Source organism: Pleurodeles waltl, chromosome 7 (genome assembly GCF_031143425.1).
Source record: "Pleurodeles waltl isolate 20211129_DDA chromosome 7, aPleWal1.hap1.20221129, whole genome shotgun sequence".
Taxonomy (NCBI): domain Eukaryota; kingdom Metazoa; phylum Chordata; class Amphibia; order Caudata; family Salamandridae; genus Pleurodeles; species Pleurodeles waltl.
The window spans coordinates 1,256,305,844-1,256,323,724 of NC_090446.1; the positions used below are offsets into that span (position 1 = coordinate 1,256,305,844).

Here is a 17,881-nt window from a genome sequence, read left to right on the forward strand (position 1 = left end):
TTTTTTGCAATTCAGAGAGGATGCCAGTATGGCTGTTGTAAATGCACAACTGTTTTAATTTTGTTTCTTAATTCCAAGCCTCTCATATGCGAAAGCATGTCCACATACATAAATACAAGTTTACTTTCACAAATTCTTGCAAGAGTCTATTTACTCTTTATTCCTTCTGCTACACCCCTAGTAGTTTTGTGAGTGTTCCCTCGATGTAGACACCTTGATTCAGCGTAGATCTGTAACTTTCTTCCAGGTTGGATGTGTGCCCTGTACACGTTTGAGAATAACCACGCTAGTTGTGGCTCACACTAATGTTGGGGCTCCACCATCCTTGATTCCTGACCCTTTTTATTACACCAATAGTAAACAACATAGTCACTGTTGGTGTATCTAAAAAAGAATCGACCCACAGGTTGAGCAGCAGGCAGGATTGGCTTCAAAATATTTTATATTGTGAGTTAAATGTATGGAAACTATAAAACACATTTAAAATATATATTTATTGTCTATAAATATGTTGATCTTTGTACATTATAAACAACTTCAATGCATTTAACCCCTTAGCTGCTGGGCTGTTTCCCCCACCCAGTGCTGAGCCCTCCTTTGGCTATTTAGGGTAGTTTGCCCTTAGGCCTTCATAACTTTTTGTCCACATAAGCTATCCACACCAAATTTGCGTCCTTTTTTCCAACATCCTAGGGATTCTAATGCTATGCATAGTTTGTGGTTTCCCCTGGAGGAGACCAAGAAATTAGCCAAAATACAGTGAAAATTTTGTTTTTTCCAAAAAAATGGGAAAAAAGGGCTGCCGAAGAAGGCTTGTGGTTTTTTCCCTGAAAACGGCATCAACAAAGGGTTTCTGGTGCTAAAATCACCATCTTCCCACCTTTCAGGAACGGGCAGACTTGAATCAGGAAACCGCATTTTTCAACACAAATTTGGCATTTTACTGGGACATACCCCTTTTTTTCTATTTTTGGTGCTTTCAGCCTCCTTCCAGTTAGTGACAGGAATGGGTGTGAAACCAATGCTGGATCCCAGAAAGCTAAACATTTCCGAAAACTAGACAACATTCTGAATTCAGCAAGGGGTCATTTGTATAGATCCTACAAGGCTTTCCTACAGAAAATAACAGCTGAAATAAAAAGAATATTGAAATTGAGCTGAAAACAACAGCCATTTTTCTTTATGTTTTACTCTGAAACTTTTTCCTGCAATGTCAGATTTTTTAAAGCAATATACCGTTATGTCTGCTGGACACTTCTGGTTGCGGGGATGTAAGGGGCTTATAGGTTCATCAAGAACCCTAGGTACCCAGAGCCAATAAATGAGCTGCACCTTGCAATGGGTTTTCATTCTACACTTGTTATACAGCAATTCATTTGCTGAAATATAAAGATTGAAAAATAGGTATCAAGAAAACCTTTGTATTTCTAAAATGGGCACAAGATAAAGTGTTGAGAAAAAGAGGTTATTTGCACATCTCTGAATTCCGGGGGGGCCATACGAGCATGTCAATTACAGGGCATTTCTCAAATAGACGTCTCTTTTACACACATTTGGAAGGAAAAAAAGTAGAGAAACACAAGGGACAATAACACTTGTTTTGCTATTCTGTGTTTCCCCAAGTCTCCCAATAAAAATGGTACCTCACTTTTGTGGTTAGGCTTAATGCTCGCGACAGTACACACAACATGGGCACATCACATTTTTACATTGAAATCTGACGTGTTTTTTGCAAAGTGCCTAGCTGTAGATTTTGGCCTCTAGCTCAGCCGGCACCTAGGGAAACCTACCAGACCTGTGCATTTTTTAAAACTAGACACCTAGGGAAATCTAAGATGGGGTGACTTGTGGGCCTCTCACCAGGTTCTGTTTCCCAGAATCCTTTGCAAACCTCAAAATGTGGCCCAAAAAACACTTTTTCCTAAAATTTCGGTGACAGAAAGTTCTGGAATCTGAGAGGACCACAAATTTACTTCCAGCCAGAGTTCCCCCTAGTCTCCCGATAAAAATAGTACCACACTTGCGTGGTTAGGCCTAGCACCCGCGGCAGGAAATGCCCCAAAACACAACGAGGACACATCACATTTTCCCAATGAAAACAGAGCTGTTTTTCGCAAAGTGCCTTGCGGTGGATTTTGGCCTGGAGCTCAGCCAACACCTAGGGAAACCTATCAAACCTGTGCATTTTTTTAAAACTAGACACCAAGGGGAATCCAAGTTGGGGTAACTTGTGGGGCTGTCACCAGGTTCTGTTACCCAGAATCCTTTGCAAACCTTAAAATATGGCCACAAAACACCATATCCTCTCATTTGGAGGACAGAAAGTTCTGGAATCTGAGGGAAGCTACAAATTTCCTTCCACCCAGCGTTCCCCCAAGTCTCCCGATAAAAATGCTACCTCACTATGTGGGTAGGCCGAGTGCCCGCAACAGGAAATGCCACAAAACACAACGTGGACACATCACATTTTCCCAATGAAAACAGAGCTGTTTTTTGCAAAGTGCCTTGCAGTGGATTTTGGCCTGTAGCTCAGCCGACACCTAGGGAAACCTATCAAACCTGTGCATTTTTTTAAACTAGACACCTAGGGGAATCCAAGTTGGGGTAACTTGTGGGGCTCTAACCAAGTTCTGTTACGCAGAATCCTTTGCAAACCTCAAAATTTGTCCAAAAACACTTTTTCCTCAGATTTCGGTGACAGAAAGTTCTGAAATCTGGGAAGAGACACAAATTACCTTCCACCCAGCGTTCCCCCAAGTCTCCCGATAAAAATGGTACCTCACTTGTGTGGGTAGGCCTAGTGCTTGTGAAATGAAATGCTTCAAAACACTATCTGGACACATCAAAATTATCAAATACAAAAGTACCTGTTTTTATGGGGGGGCACCAGCGTTTTTGGTCCGGGGCTCAGCAGCCATCTAGGGAAACCTACCAAACCCAGATATTTCTGAAAACTAGACACCTGAGGGAGTCCAGAGACGTGTGACTTGCGCGGATCCCTCAATGTTTTCTTACCCAGAATCCTCAGCAAAACTCAAATTTAGCTAAAAAAAATCAAATTTTTCCCACATTTCTGTGTGGTATCACCACACCCGGAAAAAGGTCCTACCACCTAACGTTCCCATCAGTCTCCCAGTAAAAATTATACCTCACTTGTGTGGGTGGGCCAAGTGCCTGTGACAGGGAAGAGCCAAAAACATGTCGAAATTGAGAGGGAACCAAAGCGGGTCCAAAAGGGCAGTTTGAAAAAAACATTTTTAGGCTGACAAGTGCAGCAGAATTTTTATTGGTATAGATGAGACAATGTTGGGTGGTAGGAATTTTGTGGATTCTTGCAGATTCCGGAAGGTTCCATCACAAAAATGTGGGAAAAATGTGAGATTTCCAGCATAGTTGGAGGTTTGCAGGGCATTGTGGGTAAGAAAATGGTGCAGGGTACATGTGAAGCACACCACCCTGGAATCAACCAGATGTTTAGTTTTCAGGTGTGTCTAGGTCTTGTGGGCTTTTCTACATGGCAGCCCTCACCATTCTAAGTGGGATGATTTTAAGAGTTAGCCAAGCTCTCATGGACCAAATGTAAATCCAAAACCCAAATAATCAAATGTCCTCTTGTTTGCCATGTGATAAGATGTTTTAGTGTGCGAGGGAGAGCTGAAAGACTGTTACCTCCTTCACTTGGAGTGGGAGCATAACCAGGCCCATACTGATTGGTATCCACCACCCCACAATTTTTTGTTTTTTTTAATTACCTGGCATCTAGTAGACTTTCTACCCCCCTGGGTGTGGATTGGGGGTAATAGCCAAATCTGCCCACTGGTGGGAAGAATAACTTTGGCCCTATTTATTTGGGGAGGGGGTATGGCCATACCCCCACCCTCTTATTTTGAAAAAAAAAATCTTCCCTGGTCTCTGGTGGGCTTTCTGTCCCCCATGGGGGAAGATGAGCCTTCCAAATATAGTCTGATCTTCCCCCAATGGGGGGGCAGATATGGACAACAGTAATGTCCCACATGGGGAGCGACCCTTGCCCAAGGAGCTGCCCCCAAACAAAACACACACATACACACACACCAATCACTGGTGTCTAGTGGTTTCTGCCACCCTTGGGGGCAGATTGGCCTAAACCAAATAGGCTGAATGACCTAAATACAATTTGACCACCAGGGGAGCGACCCTTGCCTAAGGGGAAGAGGTTGCTCCCCTAACATAAAAACACAAAGTAAATAAAAATATATATATATCCCTGGTGTCTAGAGGTTTCTACCCCCCCCTGGAGGCAGATCGGCCTATCTGCCTCCAGGGGAGGCAGAAAAGGCCTAAAAATATTTCGCTCCCCCCCCCCCCCGGGAGCGGCCATTGCCCAAGGGGCCACTCCCCCTATGCGTAAGTATAAATAAAAATTACAATTCCCTGGTGTCTAGTGGTTTCTGCCCCCCGCTCCGGGGGCAAAAATGGCCTAAAAATAATTTGGCGACCCTTGCCTAAGGGGTCGCTACCCACACATAAAAAAATAAAAAATAAAAATATCTCTGGTGTCTAGGTTTTTTTTGCCAGAAATGGCCTCAAAATATTTTGCCCCCCCCATCCCTGGGAAGCGGCCCTTGCCCAAGGGGCCGCTCCCTTTATGGGTAAGTATAAAAAAATAACAAATTCCCTGGTGTTTAGTGGTTTCTGCCCCCCCGGGGGCATATTGGCCTAATTATATTAGGCCCTGGGGGCAGAAATTACCTAAAAATAAATTGGCCCCCCGAGCAGCGACTCATGCGGAAGGGGTCGCTCACCACATATAAAAAGAAATAAACAAAAAAAAATTAGCCCTCGTGTCTAGGGGTTTTCTGCCCTCTTGGCCCCCTGGGGAGCAGCCCTTGCCCAAGGAGCCACTCCCCTTATGCGTAAGCACGATAAAAAAATTCTCTGGTGTCTAGTGGTTTAATTATATTAGGCTGCTCTGTCCCCAGGGAGGAACATGAGCATAAGGCCAGTAAGGGACATTCTCTGGGAGCCAAACTCAAATTTCTCCTGCTTGGAGTTTTATTACCCAAACCAGTGGCTTCACTGAGTCTCGTAGAGTGGCTATGTGACCTCTTTGGCCAAAGACTGAAGCCTTGCTCAGCAGAGGATTTTTTACTTCCATTTCAGATAGTAGGTTTTTAGGTTAAACTGGTGTTATGTAATGCTTACCTTCGAGTCTGGCGATGGTGGGGTTGTGTTTCCTCTGTGGTCTAGTTGCAGCAGCGATGGCAGGTCTTGTCCAGTCGTGTCCAGCCAGAAACTGAAGTGGAAACTGGAAAAGAGGTAGGTTTTTACCTCATTGCCTTTCCAATCTGCCAACTCAGGTGTGGAGGTAACACCATCATAGTTGCCTTGATCGGAAGTCACGTAGTGATTGACTTGGCAGGAACAGTGGCTGGAGTCCCCCCACCAGCCACTATTTCCAATGGAGCTGTCGATTTGTGGTGAGATTCGTGGTGGAGGCAGTGGGACTCGGGCGGTTTCTCGCCTCTGGTCCTGCCAACATCTAACTTGGGTGGGAAGACCGCCAAGACAGCAGTCAAGTTTTCTGATTGAAAACCTATGGCAGGACCATTACTGCTAAGATCTAAATCAGGCCCTAAGTCTTGGTCTGCAGTGGAAAGAGGTGGGTAGTCAGGTTGCTGAGGCTCATAAACAAATCTTTTCAGAGGGACTGAAACCTGGTGCATAGTATCTGAAATATTAATCTGTGCTCAATTTAAAGCCAGTGCAGTTGTCTTACTGTCTGGGTGATATAGAAATTCTTCTTAGGTTTACACAGATTCTCAACAAGTGTTTCTAAATTCTCCTGAGGTTCTGACTTTCTGAATACCTGATTACGCTGGTTAAACTCCAGTAGTGTAATTTCTTAGGCTGATGCTGACTCATGTACCTTTGAACGTTATCTAAAGTATGTGAAATGTATTTGCAAGTTATGAGATGCACCTTCATTTTATCTCTGAATCAAATGTTTATATGTCTTATCCTAGGTAGAAACACTCATTGGAGAGTTTATTCTCTAGGTATTTTACTTTTACACCACTTGTGAGGTTTGTGCTGTCTTTTGGCAGAATTCAACAAAAGATAAATATGTTAATCATTTTAGTGAAACAGTCATTATAGTTTAGGGAAATACACATACAGTAAGGGGAATCTTCGTTTTCCCCTTGCTACCAAGAGATCCGAACCATCAGTGGTCACATCATATAACATAAGGAATACAAGTGGTACCTTTAGAAACAGCCACAGTATGGGCCAGTCTGGTATCTTAAATTGTTCAAGAACTGGGCCAGAGCTACCTTGCCACCTTAGACAGAAGTAAATGGTTGCTTTTCATTGGAACTTTTTAGCCATGGGCTTCTCATTCGAACTTTAGTCATGGGTCAACTTTGTCCGGAAATGTAGCAACATTTGTTGGGGAACATAACTCAACAATATACAGAAAGCAACATAACAACACAAATAAAACAAAGCAGAGCACAACACAACAAAACAAAACAGTGAAAAAAGAACATAACCTCAGTACATCACAATATCACATTACATTGCAATAATGCAGCAACAAAAGCACAGCTGCACCAAAATAACAGAACACGTCACCACCACAACAAAATATCACATGTGAATAGGCCCAAACCTGTATGTTACACATTAGCACCTCCAGAAAAATGCTTTGATAAAACAGTCTTGAAAAGTAAAAGACGGATTCCTTATAGTAGCAGTATGTTAATTATGTGGAATGATTTTGAAGGCGTTTGAGGAGTTTTTTCACTACAAGCATTCCATTGGTTATGCTGCTTGTAGAGACAATCCTCACAAAATAAAGATAAATTAATCAAAAACTTCAAATAAGAATCAGAGATGAAATGCTTCTAAATCTCTCATAAACAGTGACCTGATTAATTGCAATATGTGCTCTAACTGTTTTGATTCCCGGGCCACTTGTACTGAGGACTAAGGGCCTCAGTACGAGTTTGGCAGTCATGAGACAGCCAAACTTGCAGTGGTGGTCAGACCACCCTGGCTTCGGAGGTCCGACTGCCAAATTACGACTGTGGCAGTCGGACCGCCAAGGGGCCCCTGTCCACGCCAAGAACATGGTTCCCAACGACATGACGTTGGTTGGGCTTGCAACCAGTCATGGCAGCACTAAACTAAGCACCGCCTGTCTGATTACAACCCCTCTTTCTGCCAGCCTTTTCATGGCGGTGAGTGCACCATGACAAGGCTGATGGAAAGGAAGTGCTGGGGGCCTCAGCTGGGCCCATGCACTGCCCACAACTATGTTGTGGGCAGTGCAGGGACCCCCTGCCCAGCACCTTCAAAATGTGCAATCATTCCGAGGATGCTGGAGTGTTAGGCTATTGGCCTCGGCACCCTTAAGGGAGCTGAGACCAATGTCCAAACACTTTTCTTGCTGGTCAGCCCAGCGGGAACACAAATTGCAATGTTCCCGCCGGTCAGTCCGACGGGAACATTGTAATACACTTGGGGGAACATCACTGCTACAGCAGTGCATCCTTTTCATGAGTTTGGAGGTCCCGTGGTGGGACCGCCAAACTCATAATGATGCCCTCAATGTTATATGGGCATGCAAAGCAACTCATCAAGGCAACTTGCTGCACTGTATTACATGAACGAAAGAGAGCCGAAATGCACCATATCTACTAAGCCATGACACATTTTTTGCTGTCTCCCTGCTCTGGCACCGATGCAGACACACTTGCGCCATGGTGCATGGGAGCCTGTGTTATGAGCAGGATTGTTTTTGTGAAGGAAGGGATGCCTTCCTTTACATAAATAATCTTTAAAGGCAGAATGCAGCATACATGTAAAGAGGAAGTAGCTAGGAGAAATAAATGCATTTCGCCTTGTTATGCCTTGGTCCTTGGGCTGGGAGGTGCACCATTTTGACGCATTCCCAGGACTAAACCTAAGTAAATCTGGGATTGTGTCAAAAACCATGGGTGGAGTCGTGGGAATGCCCATAATCCTCTCATGGAACACCTCCCTGCTGCAAGTTAATGCAAGGCAGCACTATGCTTTGGATTTGCTAAACCACACAGAACCACGCATGGTGGCTTTGAGTGGTTTAGCAAATCTCACTAAGACTTGCATTGCCTTGCGATGACTTGCATCACATAAGGGCAACGCAAGCCCTTAGTAAAATGGCCCACTGGTCTTTTGTGTATATATGACAGTATTATAAAACTGTAATGCTTTGTGTTTACTGCACTGCCTGAAAGACATTTGCTTTACATCCATGAAGTGCACTTAGGTATCCCGCCCTGAAAACAATGGGGCACGACTGACCAAAAAAACAATTCTTGTAAAATTTGCAGTACACAAAATAGTAGTCTTTGTTAGGGCAAAAAAATGAAAATTCAATGTACTTATTCAGTGCTTATTTGATCCGGTGGCACTCGTTTTTGGGCACATCAGATATTGCCCACTAGCAAGAGATATAAAAACAATCAATCGGGAAAGAAGGAAGGAGACAAAATGGAAAAACGTACATAAAAGCAGAAACAGGGATCGGCAAAAAGTGAGATTAAAGGGGAAGAGTGTATTGCAGGGATAAGTGAAGTAAATTCAAAGCTAAGCAGCCTTGGTGCATCCATTTTTAATAACTGCGTCAGAGCAGAGCTTTCGGCACCGGCATTGATACTTTTACAAATTCAATGCTGACTAAAGTGCGTTGTGAGTCCTCGTCTATTGTGATTTGCAAAGCTCATATCGGTGGCCCTGACGAATCCCCAAGGAAATGGGTCGGCAAAGGGGTGTTCTCGTTGTCCTTGTGACTCACAAATAATAGGATGGTTAGTGAGTGACCTTGTCAGCGGGGAACCATTCACACAGTGCAAGTTGTCGGAGAAGGACATCTTTCACTGTGCGGTTCAGAACTGCCATTATAGTAGGGCTGTGGAAAGTGATAACATGGCATGCTCAATGCCTGGTAAATACTGCAGTCGATGCCCCTTCCTCACTTACAGCACACAGCCAAAGAGAAGGCAGAGACAGTCGTCTGCAGACTCTCTCAGGCTTCCATCTCGGAATTTACAGCAGGTAGCAAGGATTAGCAGAGTGAGTCTGCTTTAGGAATATAGATAAGGCAAGAATTCTGGGAATCCTTGTGAATCATCTTTTTATTGTGCTGTATTGGCCCCTCAGTGCAGTGCAAAGCGGTTGCTGGTTCACAGCTCATAAGCTGCACTGACACAACACTAACCAGCCACGCTCAAAGAACTATACATAGCACTATTATAATAAACAATGCTTTAAGCTTTTCTTTGATCTATACATTAATATCAACATCTATCCGCGCTTGTTATTTATTGCGCAGTACCTGTACTAGTTAATACAAACAGTTAATAATAATGCATTTCCATTTCAAAGAGGGATTGCGATTATTAAAATATTAAGGGCAAGAAAAGCTGTCCTACTCACATTTTGATGAAAGAGATTATTCTCTGTGCATTCCGAGAGGTCACGCCAAATGTTTGTAGAGTTTTCCATAGTCTGCCAAACTCCCTGATCAGAGCAGAATCTGTATACATATCCCGTGCGTCCTAAAAGTAAACAGAGCTTAAGGCAAAAGGTAAATACACACTGTCGACTGTATACATTAGAGAACTTTGATATATGCATTACATTCCGCACCAAAGAACTGCAGACCAGAACCTGCAGGTGCGTTTTATCTCCTTACTGCACCTTCCAGTGGACCTTCTGCAAATGCCTTCGCCTGGATCGAGTTCCAGCATAATGTCATTGTGTGCATTTGCCTGAAAATCTGCATCTTCCTCCTAGTTACCCCTGCTCCTTACCTGATGCTTGTGACTCTCTCCTTCCTTGCCTACAGCACTCCCCTTCAGCCCACCCACTCCTCTCTGTTCTCCTCCCCGCTACCAGGACCTACTTGACAGTGACTGCAGCTTGGACCAGCCATTAAGCAGATGTCTAGTCCTCCATGGACTTCCCTGCAACCAGTCCTCTGACCTGGTCCTGGCTCCAGTGGATCAGGCAGCCACTTTGCCTCTTTCGTTCTCGCTTTCTCACACACATGTTTCTCTCTCTCTCTCTCTCTCTCTCGCTCTTGCTCTTTTCCTGTGACTTTTGTGCAATATCTTTCACACTTTGGCCTTTTCTCTCTCTCTCTGACATTTGTGTCATTTCTCTCGCTCTTTGTGCCTTTTCTCTTACTCTCTGTGTGAAATTTGCTCTTTTTGCGAGTTCTCGCTCTTTCTGCCATTTCTTTCTCTGAACATTGAGGGGCAAAATATCGAACGGCAAGTGCATATAGGGAAGTACAAATTTATCAAGCTTAACTCCACTTGTATGTACCTTGAAAATATATATATCTCTATGGTACATATATTGGGAGTTATGTAGAGAAAATCTATGATATTTTGTCATAGATAATGACATGCCTAGATCTTCGAATTCCTTGTGAGGGAGCATCCCCGTCCAGCCTAAATAGGGTAGGGCAATTAGAGGAAACCTTCATTCGATAGAGCTAATGGGGACTCCATCGACAGAAAGCTGACAGCCCCCCTGACCTAAGTAGGGCAGGCAGACTGTCGGTTTGGCAGACAGGGTATCCAGTTACATTTTCAATTGATAACCCTGTCGGCAAAGCTCTGAATTACCCCTTAGTCACTTTCTTTGGAAGATAAAATTGTCCAGTGTAACAGGGCTGGAAGCTGCAGCTGGGCGGGGCTCCATTAGGACTGATACCTTTAGTGCAATGTCCTGCTGAAACTATTTTCAGTAGGTCAAAAAGATCTGACTGTTTTTCTTGCCTGTCACAGGTGTGACCTTCCTGGGCAGCCTCAGCACCCTGACCCAGTCCTCCTGTTCCACTTTTCTTCAGTAGATGGAAATTATCTTTCTGGTCATTCCTGCAATCCCCAGTTCCTCAGGACAGGCCTTTAAGCACCAGGTCCCTGTCTATCTAGATCTCCTGCAGAGTCCAGGCCATTGACACCAGATGAGGACTCTCAAAGTGAGGAATCTTTCTGCTTTTCATATTCTTGAATGGGGCAAACATGAGGGCAATGACTTGACCTTTGAAGAATAGTTCCAGTCCCTGGGTGTAAGCAGGAGTCAGGAGTCCTTGAATCCTTTTGTTCCAGCAGCAGTCAGACTCAGGAGTCTTTATTGTTGCAGCAGGAACATCTTCTTCAGGTGGATATTCCCCAGTCTCGGAATGTTCTGAATAGGTGTTTGTTGAGGTACCAACTGTATCCTTTGCACAAGCCAGTAATGACAGAAACTCTGCCACCTAATCCTAACTTCTCACAGCCTCCCACCTCATTTTGCAGCACTTCCGCCTTGTTGTAATGGAAAATTACCCAAGAGCTACTGTTTCAAGATTACAGAATGCTTCTGCTCAACTTCTGCAGAATGCTTCTGCTCTAACTTACCTTTATTTCCTTAGCCCCCACCCATTTGTAGATGAATTCTTCTCCTCCTGACAATCAAGGATCCAATCAATCAAATATTTTTAATGCACGGTACTCACCCATAGGGTCTCAAGGCGCTGAGGGGTTAGATCCTCAATGTTCAGTCCAAGAACAAGTTCTTGAGGTCCTTCCTGAATTGGGGTAGTGATGGGGACTGTCTGAGGTGAAGAGGTAAGATGTTCCAACCTTTTGCTGCCAGGTAGGTGAAAGATTTTCCTCCAGCCAAGGACTTCTTTATGTTGGGTACGTTGGTGAGCGACTGCTGGGAGGAGTGGAGATGTCTGGAAGGGGAGTACCAGGTGATGCGGCTGTTGAGGTAGCTGGGTCCGATGTTGTGGAGGGCTCTGTAGGCATGTATGAGGAGTTTGAAGTTGATCCTCTTCTCGACGGTGAGCCAGTGGAGGTCTTTCAGGTGTTCTGTGATGTGTTCTCGGCTGGAAATGTTCAGAACGAGTCTGGTGGCAGTGTTCTGAATTTGTTGCAGCTTGCTCAGGTTGTTCTTGGAGGTTCCGGCATGGAGGGCATTGCTGTAGTCACGTCTGCCCATGATTAGGGCGTGTATCACGGTTTTTCGGTTGGTTGGTATCTGTTAGAAATGGGGTCTTTGGTTGACTGTAAGGTTACCCCCTGTTCAAGCAAGGACCCTCACTCTAGTCAGGGTAAAAGAGAATCACCCTCAGCTAACACCTGCTTACCCCCTTGGTAGCTTGGCAGAGCAGTAGGCTTAACTTCAGAGCGCTAGGTGTAAAGTATTTGTACCAACACACACAGTAACTTAATGAAAACACTACAAAATGACACAACACCAGTTTAGAAAAATAGGAAATATGTATCTAAACAAAACAAGACCAAAACAACAAAAATCCAACATACACAAGTCAAGTTATGAATTTTTAAAGATTAAACTCAAAAATAGCGCTTAGAAACAAAAATGCTTTGATGAGATGTTAACACGGCATCGTGACGGAGTTGTTCCCAACAAGTCGACACCAGCGGCGCCGGATACGGAGTCGTGTAGACCCCCAAGTACCGTACCTTTGGTGAAGAGTGAAAACAAGCCGATGCGCGAAGTCGGGGATCGCGGCGTCTGTGCGAAACGTTGTATCCGTGCACTTCGAGCGGCGTCTGTCATGACTTGGTGCGGCGACTTCCACGGAGTCGCGGACTTCAGCGGGGCTGCAGCGGCGTCGGGCCTGCGAAGAGCGTCGCGTTCCAGCGAAGGTCACGGCGTCGGGTGCAGGCGGCGTCACCGGATTCAGCAGCGGCGTTGGTCCAGAGTCGTCCGAAGTCAATTTCCTTGGATTTCCACCAGCTTTTCTTTCAAGGGCCCAGGGACTGGATAGGGCACCATTTGTCAGAGCAGGAGTCTCTCCAGAGACCCCAGGTGCTGGCAGAGAGAAGTCTTTGCTGTCCCTGAGACTTCAAACAACAGGAGGCAAGCTCTGACTCAAGCCCTTGGAGATTTCTTCACAAGATGGAAGGCACACAAAGTCCAGTCTTTGCCCTCTTACTCTGGCAGAAGCAGCATGGCAGGAAAGCTGCACAAAGCACAGTCACAGGCAGGGCAGCACTTCTTCCTCAGCTATCAGCTCTTCTCCAGGCAGAGGTTCCTCTTGGTTCCAGAAGTGTTTCTCAAGTCTATAGATTTGGGTGCCCTTCTTATACCCATTTTAGTCTTTGAAGTCACCTTTCTTCAAAGGGGACTCACACCTACTTGTGAAATCCTGCCTTGCCCAGGCAAGGCATCAGACACACAGCAGGGGCTTGGAGCCGGCATTGTCAGAGGCAGGCACAGTCCTTTCAGATGAGAGTGACCACTCCACCCCTCCCTCCTAGCGGAGATGGCTAATCAGGAAATGCAGGTTACACCCCAGCCCCCTTTGTGTCACTGTCTAGTGCTAGGTGAAAAACAACCCAACTGTAAAACTGACCCAGACAGGGAATCCACAAACAAGGCAGAGTCACAGAATGGTTTAAGCAAGAAAATGCTCACTTTCTAAAAGTGGCATTTTCAAACGCACAATCTTAAAATCAACTTTACTAAAAGATGTATTTTTTAATTGTGAGTTCAGGGACCCCAAACTCCACATGTCCATCTACTCTCTAGGGGAATCTACACTTTAATCATATTTAAAGGTAGCCCCCATATTATCCTATGAGAGAGGCAGGCCTTGCAACAGTGAAAAACGAAATTGACAGTATTTCACTGTCAGGGCATATAAACCACATTACTATATGTCCTACCTTATCCATACACTGCACCCTGCCCTTGGAGCTACCTTGGGCCTACCTTAGGGGTGCCTTACATGTAAGAAAAGGGAAGGTTTAGGCCTGGCAAGTGGGTACACTTGCCAAGTCGAATTTACAGTGTAAAAATACACTTACAGACACTGCAGCGGCAGGTCTGAGACATGATTACAGAGCTACTTATGTGGGTGGCACAACCAGTGCTGCAGACCCACTAGTAGCATTTGATTTACAGGCCCTGGCACCTCTAGTGCACCTTACTAGGGACTTACTAGTAAATCAAATAGGCCAATCATGGATAAACCAATTACATACAATTTACACGGAGAGCATATGCACTTTAGCACTGGTTAGCAGTGGGAAAGTGCTCAGAGTTCAAAAGCCAACAGCAACAGGTCAGAAAAAAATAGGAGGCAGGAGGCAAAAAGATTCAGGATGACCCTGCATAAGCAAAAGTCCAACACGGCCCCCTACCAGCCTAAAGCCAGGGGAGAACAATCAATACCTTGATGTACTTCCCTGATTGGGGCAATAGAACAAGGACCCAGGCCCACAACAGCAGGGGCATGTCCCAGTTCTACGCCTTCCTGACTCCAGTTGGATCCCTCTGTCCATACTCTCAGGGCCCACTAAGCTAACCATGGGGAACCCTTCTCCACATCTGCAGACACCATCTGTGCAGCGCCTAACTTTAGTTTGCTCACTGATGTATTGGAATGGGCAGATAGTACCACCAGGGCCAACACAGTGGTGTTGCCCACTCCACCCCTGGGGTGTGACTGTTGTTCCCCCACCTGGGGCAGCTCTGTCCACCAGGACAGCAAGCCACAGTGACCCCTGACAACTGTCAGGGATGAGAGCCTGGCCTCAGGCCTCTCCAACCACTGTGACTGTGGAGAGTGGGGGGCGGTAGCCCCAGGTGCCTGACACCCTTTGACCACTCTACCTTCCACCAGGTCAGAGAAGATAACCTGACCCTGGTCCTCCCCTCTGGGGCTCTGTACCCTCCCTCCAGGAGCGGCACCCCCAGAGTAAAAAAATGTCAGGGTGCTTGTAGAAGCAGTCCTGCACAATTCTTCCACCAGTGCAAGGATGTTAACCTGCAACTGATCCTCCAACCTGGGGTCTGTATCTTCAGGTTGGACGAGGACCAGGGGTGAGGCTTCCTTCCCCCTGCCCTCTCTTCTGGGGTCCTGAACCACCCAACTAGGAGTGCCCCCCCCAGAAGACAACATGGTAGGGGCACTGTTAGCAGTAGCCCCTTCCTCCAGGTCAGGGGGGACACCCTGAACCTGGCCTTCCAATCTAGGGTCTGTACCCTTAGATTGCTCTGGGGTCAGGGGTGAGTCTTTCTCTCCCCTTCCCCTACTCTCAGGGTTCTGCAACCACCCCTCAGGGAGAGTACCCCTTAAAATCACACCAGGGGGGGTGATTGGGCAAACTGCCTCCCCCTTCAGGTCAGGGTTTATCCCCTGCATCTGATCCTCCAGTCCAGGGTCTGTACCCACAGACTGGACCACTGCCTGGCAACCCAGGAATTCGTGGAGGGCATACCTACCCCCCACCAGGTCAGAGTTTGCCCTCTGAACCTGGTCATCCAACCCAGGGTCACCACTCTGCGGTTGAACCACTGCCTGGCGCACCAGGACTTCCTTGGGAGCACACTTACCCCCCCATCAGGGCAGAGTTTACCCCCTAAACCTGATCATTCAACCTAGAGTCACCACCCTGCGGTTGAACCATTGCCTGGCACACCAGGGCTTCCATGGGGGCACACTTACCCCTCTCAAGGGACACACTGTCCCGAAGGGCCACACAAGAGTCTGGCTGGCGCAGGTCTCCTGACCTCTGCCCATCTGACAGAGTCTGGATTCCCCCCAACCCAGAAATGGTCTCACCAAGGTCATTCATGGAGGGCTCTGCTCTCAGAGCTGACCCCTGACCCTCCAGGTTCTCCACTGGGGTCCGCAACCCTCTCTCAACCCTCTGTCTGGACTTCTGCAACCCCTCACTAGGAGTGGTACTGCCAGACACCAGAACTGGTGGGACGCTGGCTACAGCCACCCCCCCCAAGTTCTCCTGACACTGTGGGATCTCCCTCAACAGATGACCCTATGGTACAGGCTAGGCTCCCCTCCTGGTGTTCCCTCATGGAACCCTCTGGGACCTGGGACCGGATCTCGGGCACCTTGGACCTCAGCCCATCTCAATTCCCTCTCCTCAGAGAATGGACATGGGGTCCCTTACCCATCCCACTACACTGGGACCTACCTGGGACACTACATTCCTTCCCTACCTCACCTGGTTGGGAAATACCTAGACCACTCCTCTCAGGAGCCCCCCCAAATGCCTCTTCAGACTCTCTGGTGATCACCAAGAGGTCTGCCTCCATTGTAAGCTCCCTGGGGACAGAGAACTCACACTCCACCTGGTGTTGACGTTGCTCTGGAAAATAAGGACTAGACATATGCTCTCCAGCAATTACATCACTCAGCCCCTTACATGAATTAACCAAAGTACCCTTCACCCAACCATCCAGTGACTCTGCTTTGAAAAAGCACGCCACATCACCCTCCTGAGACTGGTGAGACAGTACCTGACTGTCCCTGACACTCAACCCACACTCTTCTGGGATGTCTTCACACTCCATAACCAGGACTTCGACCTGGGGGGAACCCCTCTCCCTGTCACTCTCACCTAGAGTCAGTAAAGTGTCCCTCCCACCAGTAGGAATATGACTCCCCATGCCAGTTTCCCAATCCACCTCAAGGACCCTGTGCATCACTGGAGCTACCTCATACTCCTGAACCTCCTGGTGTGTGTTAACTCCCTCCTTCAAGTAGGGCACCACATCTCTGGGCATGTGCACTTCTTCAGCAGCACTGGATAAAAAATTGTTGCTGCCACCATTCCAGCTGGACTCAGCCCTCATGACTTCCAGCTCTTTCAATTTAAGCTCGTAAGCATAAATCATCCTCCTTTCCTCAAGGACTTCTCTTCTCTCATCTCTTCCTTTCTCCAGATTGAGCTTCTGTAGCTCCAATTGGTATACCCTCTCTGCCTGTCTGTCCTGCAATTCTTCAGGCGTCAGACCTTTGGAGGATACACTGCTACCTGCCATAGAGACTCTTTCCCTGGGAATAACAGGTCCACCCACAATACCATTGTGTACTGAACACTCTTCCTCATCCTCCTCATCTCCCTCATCCTCTGTGTGCCCTTCAGTGCTCTTGGCTGTCACCCAGGCCCTCAGCGCCTTTTGCAGCTCCTCCTTCCTGGATGAGCTCTTAATGGGACAGTCAAAACTTTTACAGAACTGCTTCAACTGAGCTTTGGTATAACTCTCCAATTTCTCAAGGTCAAAGTCAGCTCCAACTGATGCATCTCCAAGTAGAGACATGATGAAAGGTAAAAAGAGTGCAAAGTTCCAAATGCAGAAACAAGTTCCCAAATGAAGTTCAAAGTCAATCAAGGATCAGCGAAAAAAAACAAAGTGGACGTAGGGAAAAATCCACAAAAAGAGAAAAAGCAAAAATCTCAAGACAAGCAGTATGTGGTCACGTAGTGGTCTGAACTCAAAACAGTAGTGTACACTTAATCACTGTATGTCAAGTACAAATACAAGTCCAAATCCCAACCGCTGATCTCCAATGTTAGAAATGGGGTCTTTGGTTGACAGTCTGGTTACCCCCTGTTCAAGCAAGGACCCTCACTCTAGTCAGGGAAAAAGAGAATCACCCTCAGCTAACCCCTGCTTACCCCCTTGGTAGCTAGGCAGAGCAGTAGGCTTAACTTCAGAGTGCTAGGTGTAAAGTATTTGTACCAACACACACAGTAACTTAATGAAAACACTACCAAATGACACAACACCGGTTTAGAAAAATAGGAAATATGTATCTAAACAAAACAAGACCAAAACGACAAAAATCCAACATACACAAGTAAAGTTATGAATTTTTAAAGATTCAACTCAAAAATAGCGCTTAGATACAAAAATGCTTAGATGAGAATTTAACACTGCGTCGTGACGGAGTCGTTCCTAACAAGCCGACACCAGCGGCGCCGGACACGGAGTCGTGTAGACCCCCAAGTACAGTACCTTTGGTAAAGAGTGAAAACAAGCCGATGCGCGAAGTCGGGGATCGCGGCGTCTTTGC

The 17,881-nt window shown here is 46.4% G+C and overlaps 1 protein-coding gene across 1 annotated transcript in view; it reads right to left on the reverse strand.

The window, feature by feature from the left end:
• Positions 1-17,881, reverse strand: part of GLP2R (glucagon like peptide 2 receptor) — a 754,367-nt gene that overhangs the window by 315,900 nt on the left and 420,586 nt on the right. Inside the window, exon 4 of the mRNA XM_069200419.1 lies at positions 9,463-9,584. Coding sequence (XP_069056520.1) covers positions 9,463-9,584 — 122 coding nt within the window. The remainder of the gene's footprint in view (positions 1-9,462; positions 9,585-17,881) is intronic.